This window comes from Procambarus clarkii, chromosome 42 (genome assembly GCF_040958095.1).
Source record: "Procambarus clarkii isolate CNS0578487 chromosome 42, FALCON_Pclarkii_2.0, whole genome shotgun sequence".
NCBI lineage: Eukaryota > Metazoa > Arthropoda > Malacostraca > Decapoda > Cambaridae > Procambarus > Procambarus clarkii.
Genome location: NC_091191.1, coordinates 8887316 through 8903801, shown reverse-complemented (window position 1 = coordinate 8903801; position 16486 = coordinate 8887316). Strand labels below are relative to the sequence as shown.

At 35.8% G+C, this 16486-nt stretch overlaps 1 protein-coding gene and 1 long non-coding RNA gene across 2 annotated transcripts in view; one reads left to right on the top strand and one right to left on the bottom strand.

Annotated features, from left to right (window-relative positions):
- The window catches only part of LOC138373600 (uncharacterized), a 449843-nt gene that overhangs the window by 357550 nt on the left and 75807 nt on the right, over positions 1-16486 (bottom strand). The window lies entirely within an intron of this gene.
- On the top strand, positions 6263-13402 carry Fdh (alcohol dehydrogenase class-3 Fdh). The gene is made up of 8 exons (XM_045761994.2): positions 6263-6397; positions 7370-7471; positions 8368-8509; positions 9599-9819; positions 10180-10266; positions 11389-11518; positions 12432-12698; positions 13103-13402. Exons 1-8 carry the CDS (start codon positions 6377-6379, stop codon positions 13267-13269), a joined length of 1137 nt encoding a protein of 378 aa, XP_045617950.1. The 5' UTR covers positions 6263-6376; the 3' UTR covers positions 13270-13402.

Sequence of the window (16486 nt, the reverse complement as noted above, 5' to 3'; positions counted from 1 at the left end):
TCTCTCTAGTGGTCTCGACGAGGACAGGAAGGTTGTCTGGCTTGTCGAAGGCCCCTCCCATTTGTTTTGGGGCCAAACAAATTCCAATGTTTTGGCATTTACGGCTTCGGCGGGTATGCGTTTCCACAACTGTATAATTCTATAGGAGAAAACAAATATTTTCCATCCTTCAGTGTGGCTTGTTGAGCTCGAAACCGTTGCTCCTTGTTCGTCTTATATCTAGCCTTTTGAAGAAGTGTTCTGGGTCAATATCTTCCAAATTGATCAGTAATTTAAAAGTTTTGCTGAGAGCAGCCCTGTCATGTCTGGTCCCTGTGGCCCTCAACCGTCTCTGGTATGGAAGTCGACTTAGTTCGGAAAAGATTTTATTCGCCTGGTGTTGAACTTTCTCCAAAGCGGATATGTCTTTCTGAAGATGAGGTCTCAATGCGTGGATATAATACTCAAGTGGAAGTACACCAGAGATTTATACAGTTGTATAACTACCTTTTCCTTCGTTAAAATTTCGTTTGACTATTCCAAAGGATTTGGTTTGCTTTTATAACTGCAGCTTCCACTTGTTGTACAACTGTCAGTGATTGATGGATTCTGACTCCAAGATAATGTTGATGATTTGGTAGTTGTGCATTGTTATGCCCCACATGGGTGAAAAGAAATCTTCTGTTTTCTGTCTTAAGTTGTGGCTTGTTGAACTTGAAATCGTTGTTCCTTGTTTGTGATTGATTGATGAAGATTAAGCTACCCAAGAGGTGGCACGGGCATGAATAGCCCGTAAGAGGAAGATTTTTTTTATAGTGAATGTGATCTTTGGTCGTAAAATGATACACTGCGTGCTGGACTCGCATTTAAATTGTCAGTCTGCGACTGCTATCGCAGGGTGCTTGTTTGTGTTGCATCTGACCATAAGTAATCATCATTGAGTTGCTTAACTGCAGCCCAAATTAGCCTAACTTGCTTTTAAATTAGCCCAAAAAGTAGCAAGTAGCGAAATTAAAAATTTGGGAGCGCGGGCTCTCAAAAGTAGCCTAATTCGCTACTTGCAGCCCAATCTGGCAGAGCCCCCCCCCCCCCCACCCCACCCAATGATGCGGCAGCGTTGCCAGATTGGGCTACTTTTGAGAGCCCCGCGCTCCCAATTTTTTTTATTTCGATACTTGCTACTTTTTAGACTAATTTAAAAGCAAGATGTGCTAATTTGGGCTATTAATGTTAAGAATGTACAATTGCGAGTTACATGAAAGTAACTAAGCTATAAATAATTGTAATTAATAATAATTGTAAATATTAATTAATATTAATTAAAATTATTTAATAAATAAGTCCCAATTCAATGTAGAGTTTTCTTCCAAGCACAGAAACTTGTAAATATAAATACAAGATAATAGATAGATCGATAAATAAATAGACAACTTTCAAATATTGCACCAAGTAATGGCGAGAGGAAAAAACTAGACAGTATACATTTCATTTGAAATTAATAATGGATGAATTGTAATAAATTGGTGTATGTTTGTATGTATACCAGACAAAGTCCATTTAATGGCAGAATTTAGCCATATTGTGCAAAAACTTTTATATCTCATATTATTAATTATAACAGTAATCGAAAAAAGTCATAGTTTGTATATACAAGAGATGAAACAGAGAGCCATGAGCTAGAGCGATGTGCTGAGTCCATAAGGAGGCCAAGCTTCCAGAAATACCTTCCTGTGATTAGCTGTTGCATGGAATACCAACACTCTTTTATGAATAAAATTTAAACTAAGAAATAGGTCCTTGTGCACAACAACAAGGTTGTTGTGAAAAAGAACAACAATTTCTGTTTTGCACCTGACAGAAATCTCCATCTAACTGAATAATTTACTCGAATAAGAGGGCAGAGCAGAGTATCATTATTTGTGTCAAGGCAACCCCCAATAATAACGTCTCAAGTTAGGTAGCCAGCCCATGTTTCTGTAACACCCGTTACGTCCTGCAGTATTTAATTATCACTATATTAATATTTTTACATACTTAACATTTCACTTTTTAGGTAGATTAAAGTTGAAGCAGAATGTCATAAGCAAGGATGGTGTGCTGAATAAAGATGATTTATTAAGTGGATGGAGCCTTTAGCTGATCCCTTCCTGTGATTGGCTGTTGTGTGAATGTCAACAAAGAATATTACCAATGATATGCCATTTATTATGCATCCCATACCATCTGTGGGCGGAACTTGGAACCTCCTACCCGAGCACAACAACCCACCTTATGGGTTGCTGTTTGGCTATTTATAGTGCGTTGGAAAAAAAAGAGATGGCGTTAGTTGTATTTTGTGGGGTAATTTGTTATAAGTGTAATTTGATGTCAACAGATGGCGTAAGCTGTATCTTATGGCCACTGTTGACCAGCCAGTTGATAGTGTTCTCTTCTGCCGACAGATGGCATCAGCTGTTATTATTACTTCCGCATTCCCTTTAAACACTGATCTACAAATCCCTTGGCTTATGATAAGGTTTTATACCATTTATGATAAGTATTAGATAACGAGTTCCGCAATTACTTTTATTTATCAACTGTTCAGGATATCATCATATAATGTCTGGTTAGGACATACTGCTCTCGATTAATGATGATTAAGCCACCCAAGATGCATATTCATGCACGGGCATGAATTGCCCGTAAATACTGATCTCGTAATATGGGATTGTCAATGAGCAATCTGAGAGCAGCTGTACACCGAGAACTTCAACAAGATCTTGTAGATCTGAGGCAAAGTGAAATTGACACCAGTAATTCCATCTATCATCATACTGTCATGCAAGAGGAGCCACACATCTATGGATCATCCAATAAAATCAGCAGACTTCTAGATGTTACTACTGCTCGGCTTAGACTCGGTTACAAGTATCTCTGGGAATTCTCATTATCTGCTGATGTAGACCTGACCAAATGTAAACTGTGTCAACAAAATTATTCGCACACCCTCCGTCACTATGTGATGGAGTGCGAAAAGATACGTGAATTTAGAGACAATTCTATAACCAATGTTCCAGCGATGTGTCAATATTTCATTCAAAATGATCTGCTACCAGAAATTTTAGCCAAATATCCCCAGTTTGCTAACTGTAGGTAGTAACTAAGTGATTGTAACCTATCCACCGCTGCCCACTGGATGGGGGGCGGTGTGCAGGACAAACATAAAAATTTTGACACTAGCTCTCCACATATGTCAGTTGCTTAATTTAGAACCTGTACTTGAGGTCGATCTCGAACCCATTGTTGATGTGATGACTTATATTGAATTTTGTAACTAGCTCATCAAGATTGTAACTTGCTTAGCTAAATGAATTGTGGGGTTCAGTCCCTGAGCCCATTATGTGCCTCTGTAACCCTTTCCACTACCGCCCACAAGATGGGTATGGGGTGCATAATAAATGAACTAAACTAAAAAACTCGTAATATTATTCAGGGGGGGTGGGGAACTATCAAGTGAAAGCGCCAAGCCATTACGACTATATAGCAATCGGAAGGGATCAGGATACGGATTTGGGATGGAGCGGGGAAAAGGAATGGTGCCCAACCTCTTGAGCAGTCGGGGATTGAACGCGGACCTGTAGGAAACGAGACCGTCGCTCTACCGTCCAGCCCAAGTAGTTAAGCGTAATATTTGAAAATGAAAATAGGTGCAAAGAGTCAGAATTCGGCTCAAAAATCACGCTCAGGAGTCAAATTTCCGACATTTCAGATATTTTGAAAACTGCAGGGGGGTTTGGGCAAAATATGACCCATCGCCGTTTTCAGTAATTGGCATATTTTCGGTATAAAAATTTGTAATTTGAAAATGAAAATAGGTGCAGAGAGTCAGAATTCGGCTCAAAAATCACACTCAGTAGTCAAATTTCCGACATCTCAGATATTTTGAAAACTGCAGGGGGGTTTGGGCAAAATATGACCCATCGCCGTTTTCAGTAATTGGCATATTTTCGGTATAAAAATTCGTAATTTGAAAATGAAAATACGTGCAGAGAGTTAGAATTCGGCTCAAAAATCACACTCAGGAGTCAAATTTCCGACATTTCAGATATTTTGAAAACTGCAAGGGGGTTTGGGCAAAATATGACCCATCGCCGTTTTCAGTAATTGGCATATTTTCGGTATAAAAATTCGTAATTTGAAAATGAAAATAGGTGCAGAGAGTCAGAATTCGGCTAAAAAATCACGTTCAGGAGTCAAATTTCCAACATTTCAGATATTTTGAAAACCGCAGGGGGGTTTGGGCAAAATATGACCCATCGCCGTTTTCAGTAACTGGCATATTTTCGGTGTAAAAAGTAATAATTTGAAAATGAAAATAGGTGCAGAGAGTCAGAATTCGGCTCAAAAATCACGCTCAGGAGTCAAATTTCGGACATTTCAGATATTTTGAAAACTGCAAGGGGGTTTGGGCAAAATATGACCCATCGCCGTTTTCAGTAATTGGCATATTTTCGGTGTAAAAAGTCGTAATTTGAAAATGAAAATAGGCGCAGAGTCAGATACAGGGGTGCCAGATTGGGCTACAAGTAGCGAATTGGGCTACTTTTGAGAGCCCCACGTTCCCTTTTTCTAAGTTTTTCTAAGAATCTAAGTTTTTAATTTCGCTACTTGCGACTTTTTGGGCTAGTTTAAACGCAAGTTGGGCTATTAATATTAAGAAACTCAATGATGATTATTTATGCTTTAAGAATATAATCTGCACAAATCACAGCCGAGTCAAACAGCCTGATTGACTAGACCACTTGCCGCAGGAGAGCCCTGGTCAGAGACCGGCCCCTGGGGGCGCTGATCCTAGGAACCTTGGAAAGAAAAAGTAACCGCAAGGCAAGGTAATCCGAGCTTCCTGAATCTAGGTTTGGCCACTAACAGACAAAACAATTTTACATCCCAGAAAAAGTTTCAAAATGTTCAAGAAAGATGGGATAATTTTTTAATGAAAGCTTGCAAATAGCTTCTTTCTCGTATTCTAAGTAATGTTGAAACTATAAAAAAAGGTGAAAAACCTGTGACCTATCATATGCCTTAGCTTACATGGCCACCATTTTCGGAACTTCCGTTAGTATTAGCTGACCAATCTAAGCTTAGTGAAATTGAAAGTCAGTGGCGCCTACTGTTAACCATTGACTAGTCCAACATTTGTAAGGGACAAATTCCGACATCTGAATCGTCATTTTAGACCAAGACAATAACTGTCAAGAACACTGCTGGTGATCCCATACTGATTGACCTCGCTGAGTTTGTGTTGAAAATATACAGCTTGCCAATCAGTAATGCCCTGGTTGAACGGATATTTTCGAGAGTAACGTCTGTGAAAACTAAATTGAGAGATCTTGAATGGGAATGGGATTTGAGCTTTTGACATCAGTCTTGAGAATCAAAACCTATCTTGAAGAAAATGTAACTTGTTGCTTGTCATTTGAACCACTCATGTCAATGCTTAAATATGAGTCTGCAATATACAAGAACGAGGTTGTGGATGCAGATCAAGATCTTGGTAATCTTCAACTCTAAAGACGTGGAAGGACTCCACACCCATTAAGCTTCAAACAGTAAATATTGGTAAGTTATCCTATTATCATATTGGTTAAATATATATATATATATATATATATATATATATATATATATATATATATATATATATATATATATATATATATATATATATATAACTGAAAACTCACACCCCAGAAGTGACTCGAACCCATACTCCCAGAAGCAACGCAACTGGTATGTACAAGACGCCTTAATCCACTTGACCATCACGACCGGACAAAATGAGGTGATAGCCGAGGCTATTTTAACCACCCCACCGCCGGCACTCGGATAGTAATCTTGGGCATAGCATTTTACCAAATCACCTCATTCTTTGGGGTACACGTGAGGAACACAAATGCGAACAATGTCCTGGGGACCATTCAGGCTTGTTCGCATATATATATATATATATATATATATATATATATATATATATATATATATATATATATATATATATATATATATATATATATATATATGCAGAGATAATGTTAATAAAATAATTAAAATCGTTTAATGTGCTCTATATATCATAATAGATTACTTTGAAACCCGTATCAGTCACTAAACAAAAAATTGAAATTGAAATTGAAATAAGTTTATTGAGGTAAAATACACACAAAGGGATGAGGTAGCTCAAGCTATTCTCACCCCATTCAGTACAGCGTGTTAATACATACATATACACACATCAAAAATAAACATATTAACAAAAAATTGGGCTACTCTTATTACAAATTCGCTACTTTTAGCAATTTGAATCTGGCAACCCTGCCGAGGCGTCGCCAGTGACTTGTGAGGAGAGAGACGAGGCGCCATGGCAGCAACCAAGGGCCAGGTCTGTAGCCTTATTTATTAGTTTGTGACCAGGATACTGGGTGTTTCTTAGTTGTAAGCCTGGGGATACTACCATGATGATGATCGAGACGACTGTTGTCACCTATAGTTCTTGTCTTGGTGAAACATGCAGTAGTGTGGGTGATGTAGCCGGCTTGTTTGACATGTGTCTTATCAGTGTTAAAGGTTAAGGTGATCTTGCTACACTGTCAAGAGTTTTGTCAACGTGATCATGCTACACTGTCAAGAGTTTTGTCAACGTGATCATGCTACACTGTCAAGAGTTTTGTCAACGTGATCATGCTACACTGTCAAGAGTTTTGTCAACGTGATCATGCCACACTGTCAAGAGTTTTGTCAACGTGATCATGCTACACTGTCAAGAGTTTTGTCAACGTGATCATGCCACACTGTCAAGAGTTTTGTCAACGTGATCATGCCACACTGTCAAGAGTTTTGTCAACTTGATCATGCTACACTGTCAAGAGTTTTGTCAACTTGATCATGCTACACTGTCAAGAGTTTTGTTAGTTTTGTGTTGGCATGATTGGTATTAACTTGTTTGCTAGTAATTTTGTTTTCGATGTCAACAGTTCTTAGTTTTTTCTTTTAAAAGCTTAGGTATACACAGCAATGTACTGCTACCATATTCTATATAAAAGATTACATAGTGTAGATTAATAACTAGCTATAAGCTCATCTACAGAACACCAAGTTCACCCCCCTAGAAATGAGTTAGTCATACTGGCAGTTTCTTGTCTAGGCCTATAATGAAAATTTGACTTGTTAGGTGAAGTGCTTTATGGCCTGTTCATAAATAATAATCATTCGAACGTTCCCAAAATTCAATGCACAAACTTGTGCAAAAATATGTCATAAGGCAGTCACCCTGGCGTCCCCCATAAGGCAGAATCATAACATAAGGTATTGAAATAAAATTGATTCAGTATTAACATATTTTATATTCTTCCAGGTTATAAAGTGTAAAGCAGCTGTTGCGTGGGAAAAGGAGAAACCACTGACTTTGGAGGATGTAGAGGTTGCTCCTCCAAAAGCTGGAGAAGTCCGCATAAAGGTAAAGTAAAATGGATTATTCACCATACAATACTGTACTATACTTTCACAAATTTAGCGAAACATAGAAAATTAAATCCCTGAACTTAAACAGCCAAAATTGCCAAAAGTTTAAAATTTATTAAAAATAATTTATAAAGACACTTGTAAGAGATTGTGAAGCATTTAAAAATACAAGCAAATTTCATATGCACTTGGATTTTTTAAACTATCATAAGTGTTTCCTGTACATATGTCATGTACGGGTATTCTGTATATACTGTACTTGCTGAATCAAATTAATATACTTTTTTTTAATGTCATCATGCAAACATTGGATGAATAAAGCCCTAAAATGTAAGGATCAATAAGACCATTAATCTCTGTAATCCCAGGAAAAAATTATATCTGAAACTGGTGCAGTTAAGTATTTGAAATTCTTGGCATTTATAGTAGTGGCATGCCAAAATACATTACAAGTTGACTTAAGTAAAATGGTTAGTTTGGTTTCCCATGTAATCATTACTTTAAGCTAATTGTAATCACACCTCTTTGCTTTTTACTTTGGGAATGCTAACAGTTTCAACACCTATTATTATTATAATGTTTTTATATCCCAGATGTTATCAGAACTAAATATCATTAGATACTTGAGGAAATCAGTGATAGTATACATTGTATACTGTTAAAGAGGGTGGTCTGCCCACCACATAGTCGTTTCACTTGTTTGTGAAGCATGTTATTTGAAATGATGCACATCATAGTATAGTACTGCATCATGTTACAAAATTAATGTTGGTAAAATTAAATTTGACACATAATTGGAACAAGGTAATTAAATAACTGTTTCGTAATGCATCTTTACAATTATGTATTAATATCTTGGTGGAAACTTATTAAAATCTTAATTTTGTTTAGATATTGGCAACTGGAGTTTGTCATACTGATGCTTACACTCTGGATGGTCATGACCCTGAGGGAATATTCCCAGTCATCCTTGGACATGAGGGAGGTGGCATTGTGGAAAGTGTTGGAGAGGGCGTCACCTCTGTGAAAGAAGGCAAGTTTGAGTTTGGTACAGTTATTAAATTCAAATATAAATATTGAAAACGTTTGGTTTAGTCATTAAATTATAGTGCTCGCTTTATAGCATATCTAACAGTCTTCATTTGCAATAGGAAAGACATTAATTGAGCCTGTTAATGGAAAATAACAAATACCACAGGCAAAATAATTATATATACAGTATATATATATATATATATATATATATATATATATAATTTGAGAGCTATAAATGCCAAATGCAATGCAAGTACAGTATGAATCCAAGTTATATATATATATATATATATATATATATATATATATATTTATATATATATATTTATATATATATATATATATATTTATATATATATATTTATATATATATATATATATATATATTTATATATATATATTTATATATATATATATATATATATTTATATATATATATTTATATATATATATATATATATATTTATATATATATATTTATATATATATATATATATATATATATATATATATATATATATTTATATATATATATTTATATATATATATATATTTATATATATATATTTATATATATATATATATATATATATATATATTTATATATATATATATATATATTTATATATATATATATATATTTATATATATATATATATATATTTATATATATATATATATATATTTATATATATATATATATTTATATATATATATATATATATATTTATATATATATATATATATATATATATATATATATATATATATAATATATATATATATATATATATATTTATATATATTTATATATATATATATATATATATATATATATATATATATATATATATATATATATATATATATATATATATATATATATATATATAAAACTTGGATTCATACTGTACTTGCATTGCATTTGGCATTTATAGCTCTCAAATTAAGACCTCAAAATGAGATCATCCCTATACACACAACCAAAACACAGGTATTTGTGTTATCATTTTCCTTAGTTTTGCTGCACAGGCAAAGTGCCACCTTTCATGATGGTTAATGAATTATAGATTTAAAAAATTTTCAGGTGATCACGTTATTGCTTTGTACATACCTCAGTGTCGTGAATGCAAGTTCTGCAAGTCCCCCAAAACAAATTTATGTGGCAAAATTAGAACAACGCAAGGCAAGGGTGTGATGCCAGATGGAACCACACGTTTTACTTGCAAAGGGAAGGAAATCTATCACTTCATGGGATGCTCTGCCTTCTCTCAGTACACAGTTGTAGCAGAGATTTCTGTTGCTAAGGTAAATCGCAATGTTTTTTAGAAGTTGACATCAGTAAAGTTAGAATGTTACCTTTGTTTTGTTACATTTTATGTTAACATCTGCATATCAAACCATGAAGTAGTTTGAATTAGTAAATCTAACATATTTGACCAATAAGTTGAATTTTTAGAGTCTAAACTAGACTTTCCATTTAATATGCAATGACTAAGCAATGATGAATTGTTAATTTTGTTTGTCTTTGGCAGCTATGCACTTCCCATACCAAACCATTTCCTTTAACTCGTTTGTCAAAATTTTGTTGGCTTGTGTTCCGTTATAACTGTGGAATTCATAAGCATCTTTTAGCATTTGGCTTTTAAAGTTTTTTCATGTCAACAGGTCAGTGAATTGGCTCCTATTGAGAAGGTGTGCTTGCTTGGCTGTGGTGTGAGCACGGGTTACGGTGCAGCTCTCAACACTGCTAAGGTAACTAATAACTGTAATGTGTTTTAAAGTTGCCACACGTTAAGCAACAATGAATTTTAATTTTCTTTTAATAAAGTTGACTTTTCTTGAGTAATCATTGGCCAAGGCATTGGCTATTTGGATATTTTTTTTAATAGCTTTCCTTTTTTGTTCTTTAATCTCCCACCTAGGCAGAGTACCTCTTTTGATACATTTTTAAAGGGTTAAAGATTAGAGTTCTACTAGTTACTCATTATAGTACATATTCACCAAGTTAAAGCAGAACTTTAATTAGCTTTTGTGTAATAACATACTTTGAACATTGGTAATACCATCACTCAGCACAATGGAAGGGAAAAGTTGTGGTGGAATAACTAGAGTCAAATATGTAGGCCTATGTACTACCACAACTATATGCCGATATTAAGTAAAACATTTACTAGTTTAATGATGGATATGTTCTGTAGTAAAAATATTTCACATAATTAAATTGCTTGTGACATTAAAACAGAAAAGAGACAAAAACAGAAATTAAGTCATTTATAATTTGAAGCTTATTTCATAAATTCAAGATTTAACTTGTTGCTTTAGAAACATTTGAAGAACTTAGTTTATTTGTATTCAAAAGAAAAGCTACTGCTTAGAGATGGCAAAGTATATAAGCATTGTGTTTCCAAAGTTGAATACATATTTAAGAAATTGTACATGATAAATTAGTAACTTTCAGATTGATTTCATTTTAAATTTCTGGATAAAATGAGGACTTTGTTTATTAGATACATCTGATGAGTTACAATATTTGTGTGTACTCATGCATCATGAACACAATTTGCTGTTATGCACTTGGTCATCTTTTAATAATTTAGATGTAGAAAAACAGTTTACACAACATGATTCATGTGAGATTATTTAGCTGATTTTAATAGCTAGACTATTAATGTCTGGATCTTTTCTTAAATATTTTAAGTATTGGCATTAGTTCTTGTGATTAATGTGTAAGACATTAAAGTTTGTTATATGAACTATATATGGTAGGTATTTACAAATCTGTGTTTTCCAAACCCAAATGAAATTACTGTATATTTGGTTAAAATAATGATAAATTGCTTATTTTATATGTACAGTATACATTACTTAAAATAGGTGGAAGCTGGCTCTACATGTGCCATCTTTGGTCTTGGTGCTGTTGGCTTGGCTGCTGCTATGGGCTGCAGGACCCAAGGTGCAAAGCGCATCATTGGTATTGACATGAACCCAGACAAATTTGAACTTGGTAAGTACTCAACAACTTGTTCTATCAGTAGAATAGGTTTTAAATTGTTGCATGAATAATGGGGGGGGGGTTAGCATGCAATCATGCCCCACTGTTATCCCCACTGTTCAACATAAAACATAGGTTTAAGCACTTTGTTCAAATGATGATGGATCTGTTTGCTCCCACCTGTTCTATTCAGACTACTCTTGTTAGTTGTTAATTAACAGTAACAGTATTGATTCAGCAATGTAAAGAATGAGTTGGTTTCAAGTTCTTGTGAAGCAGTGTAGTGCTGCTGGTTTGGAGTGGCAGTGCTGGTTCTCTGTAGGTACTGTTGAGTGTGGAGGGTACTGTGAATGGTTTTTATATTAGACAAAAGCACAAAACTGTGCTTTTATGATACAACAACAGTGTAGGTTTTTTAGTACAGTAATTTGTACTTCAGGCATTTCTTCAGTACAAGATTCCATGTACTTCAGACAAGTACAATGCCTGAAGCCACTAATGTTTGTAGTGTGTGTATTTCCAAGGAAAGTGCCCTCCCAATCCATGCTAGTGGAAAAAAAAAATTCATCAAGGTACAGTAGTTCAAAGGAAATTTGTATACCTGGCACTACTTTCACAAGGTTTGCAATTTTCCTAGTTTTTCTTACTTTGTTACCAAGCATACCAGACCTTTGTCAAAACTTCCACACTATGCCACTAGCTTGGCACAGTAACATGCATGACAAAGATGACACCAGTCTAAAATTTTTGTGTACCTTGATTTCAATTTTCAGTTTATCATTGTGAAACTTCCATTTTCCATTTTGTTTTCCCCACATTTGCCAGAATATATACTGCATAATGTATACAATATGCTCATTAAATTGGATACTCGTAAGAATATTAAACAAAATATATTGGTTTCTTGCCCTAATTTTTTTCCCAGGAAAACAGTTTGGTTGTACCGAGTTTGTGAACCCAAATGACCATTCTTCTCCCATTCAAGAGGTTCTTATCAACATGACAGATGGTGGATGTGATTACACTTTTGAGTGCATTGGTAATGTGAATGTGATGCGTGCTGCCTTGGAGGCATGCCACAAGGGGTGGGGTGAGAGCGTCATCATTGGTGTCGCAGCTGCAGGCAAGGAGATCTCCACTAGACCATTCCAGCTGGTAACTGGAAGAGTCTGGAAAGGAACAGCCTTTGGAGGTAAATATTTGAAATACTGTAGAGATTAAATGTAGTGAATTTATATTATATATGCTATTACTTTGAAATTTCATTGCATCTTTGTTTTAGGTTTGGAAAGATATCCAGAGCATTTGTTGAGGAGAAATGAGTTATTAAAATTATTTTAACAAATACACTAATGTGCACTAGGATTCCAGGATGTGATATAGTGTGTGGGTGGGCAAGGCTGGCTGATGATTGTATTGATAAATTCAGTTTATTAATGTTTAATTTATACCACTTGTCAGCCTTGGATTTTAGTTATTGGTTTATTATTAAAGTTGAATGAAAATAGTTACTTCAGTTAAAGATTTAGAATATGCTTAATATAATTTGTTCTGAAGATTTATTCAAGAGAACCAATGTAATATTTCTTACTGCAGGTTGGAAGTCTCGTGACAGTGTGCCAAAGCTGGTCGAAGACTACATGAATAAGAAAATAATGGTTGATGAGTTTATAACTTACACAAAACCATTGGATGAAATCAACTCTGCTTTTGAACTGATGCACCAGGGAAAGGCAATTCGAAGTGTCATACTTATGGAATAATTCATTTTTGCCCTCTCAGGTTTTGAGGTAAATTGTAAATGGGTTCGCATGATTCATAATTAAAGTTAAAATTTTATATTAGCAATCCAGCTTTATACTTTATATAATCTCAATAAAACAATGTACTGTCCAATGTTTAGTTTTATTGCAGAACACCTGAATTTTCAACAGATTAAAGCAAATTCATTAGATGAAGCCAAATGCAGTATCCTCAATGTGGTGGGTCACGACGCTTCTAATTTGAACTTCTTGAACTTTTAACTTTAGAAGTTACTAGAAAAAACAGTGTTAATATGAAAATAGGTTGACCACGTGGATTGGCACATACAAAAACAAATGACACAAACTGTAAGAACATATTTGAAAGACACATTATTAAGGATTAGTTGAGATGCATACAATCAAGGCAAGTTGCTTGTAGCACTTTTAACTGGGTGTCATGAACTTGTATATGCAAGATCTAATTCAGCATGGTTATTTTCATTTAATAATAAACACTTAAAGGTTGTTCAGTTTGTAGATCAATGACTAAGAAGTAGAGCAATCTTGCATTTCTTGGGCAGAAAATTAACAAAGTTGATTTAAGTCAGTCTATAGTTATATTTAGCTAGCAGTCTTCTCGACTGATGGTTATATGAAGATAGCTGTTAAAATTTACAATGCAGAGATTATCTTTTAGTGTTTATTATGGGTTTTACCTTTAGTGAGGTAACTGTATACAAAATCTACCAGGTACTCTTAATACCTTTCGTACTGCTCTTTGTAAGGCTCCACCCATCACCTTCCTTTTATGGGTTCTTCCTTGTGAGGAAAAGGTTGTTTACTCGGCTGGGTAGTTAAGTTGAGAACATTTCCTATCAAGAAGCGAAGACTGGAAGATCGGGCCTCCACACTCCTGCTGTCCAAGCTGAAACCATTGATGTTACTGATTACATCTGCTCACTCTACACTTCTGTCCAGTAGAATGTATCACCTCAGCTGGGAGAAAATTATCATATCACACCTTGTGCATACCATATACTGTACATATATAAAACACAACATTGTCTTATTAAAGTGTGGTGCCCGGGTCTGTCCGTTTCTCTCCCTCTATTCTTCATCCCTCCCATTCTCCTTCCATCTCACTTATTCTCCCTCCCTCGCATCCTTTGTCCCTCCGAGTGGGTAAAACATGCTCGAGTAATTTTGAATCAACAGCAATATTGGTAACAGCCGAGAAATAAGTTAAAAACCATTCTATGGACAATCAAACCCATATTTCAGATTTCTAAGAGAGTCGTTGGTTATCGCGACAAGCATATCGTAGTTAAAGACTGGAATGGGAGTCCACCCTCATGACAATCGCCATAAAATCACAATTCACCATGGAAAGTTGCACGAGGCTAACAAATGTCTGGCCTCTAACAGGATAAATTAACTTTGGTTAGGTTTACTTAAAAAATATAGATGTAGGGAGGCAGAAATTTGCTCAAGTCTTAGACCCTGCTCCATCTGTCAGGTAGTAAGATGAAAAGATTCCCACCACGCCACCTTTAAAAAAGGGTGGATACAACATATATGGTACCCTACTCGATCTGTACTGTTCAGAATGCACAAAGAAATCACATTAACGTGACGTATCAATGAGAAAGCCCTTCAAGTTCAAGTATGTTTATTGAGACAAGAAAAAATACATCTCAAAGGGATAGAGTAGCTTAGTCTATTTCCACCCCTCAGAAAGTCCTTCACATACAACTGGTAAGCTTTCAGTACAAGCTGTCTCAATCCTTATAGACCTTAGTCCCCACAGTGAGTGGTTTCTTGAGGTGAGGGAGCTGCAATCCAGGAGAAACGGATGGTTTAGTATGGCCCATCTGAATCAACGGGCTTGTCGGGTTAGCCTGCCTAGTTAGACATCGGGTCGAGTTGGTATTGTGAAGTTCGTGTCCCTGTTGGTCCCTGGGATACCATTCGGCCCTTCAGTGGTGATCCATGAATACTATTTCGGTTACCCCCGAAGTTGCTTGCTGGGCTCCGTGGTGAGTTGAGGTATAGGGCAATGGTCTAATTCCGATTTTTATGTTTGTTTGACCACATTTCTCCTTCTGAACCTTGTGGCATGGACGAACAAACACCCCTGATTCTAACTGTTTTGGAAGATCGGGCTCCTGTTGTGCTTGGCCCAGACCAGGCTGTCTTTGCCTGCCCCTTCGGATCCTCTCCCTTTCCCAGCCTCTTCCTTGGCAGGATGGACCTCTGAGTCCGCAGTAGTGACTAACTGCCGCGTAACCTGGAGTGAATTAAGCTTTGATGGTTACTACAGAGCCTTCTGCCGTCGTCCTCACCATCGAGTGTGCACATTCCCCTCTACAGCTGCTTCACTCCAGAACCTGTTTGACCCCGCTATAGGTGGCCCAAATAGTTGCCTTCCGTGATGACCATACCCACCCTGACGATTTGCGCATGCACAGGCACCTTAAAGACTCTACGGATGCTCGTGCTCCGTTTACTCCCACTCAGAATGGCGACCCTCATCGTCAAGGCTTTCCTCTAAGGAGGCGGCCGCTTGCCTAGCTACCCTATCTCACATTAGGTGGGGAGCCCCAGTTCGGGTTCAACCTATCCTCCTACAAAGAACGTCACTTCGCTTGTATGCGTTACATAAGGGCAAAATTTGTCTTACTAGAAAATGGAAGCGGTTCGCGAAAGTGACGTACTATCCCTTTTTCTGTTTTGGGTCCTCTGGTAGGTTAGGAGAGGACACTTTACACACAGAAATCACAATAACGTGATTTGTTCACTTTACATTGACTGTTTTCTTGACGTTAGGAAACCTTAGGAGGACGGGCTGCTCAATGAACGTCTTATTGAATGTCAGCATCGGCACTATATTTCTTCCACCCCATGTTGGGACGGGACAGAAAACTTAGGGATTGTCATGAAAATATTAAGTATTTTGTCAATTACGTATATCAATAACATAAACGAGATTATTAAAAACACTTAGTGCTTCTCAATACCAGTAAATCAACTGATTTAAACACCTAAATACACGCACAACTTTGTATATATGTATCTTTTAGGTCTAATATATGTTTAGGCTTCACACGGCATGTCAGTGATGACCTTCATAAAAGTGATTTATTATATTTATTTATATTTATATATACAAGAGTTCTTACAGTCTAATTTTCCTATCTTTCTCCTTCACAAGTGTTGCTTGTAGACACCTCGGCAC

Coding starts and splice junctions, on each gene's coding strand:
- Fdh (XM_045761994.2), top strand. CDS start 6,377: ATGGCAGCAACCAAGGGCCAG. Junction 8,510..9,598: donor CGTCACCTCTGTGAAAGAAG/GCAAGTTTGAGT, acceptor AAAAATTTTCAG/GTGATCACGTTATTGCTTTG. Junction 9,820..10,179: donor CAGAGATTTCTGTTGCTAAG/GTAAATCGCAAT, acceptor TCATGTCAACAG/GTCAGTGAATTGGCTCCTAT.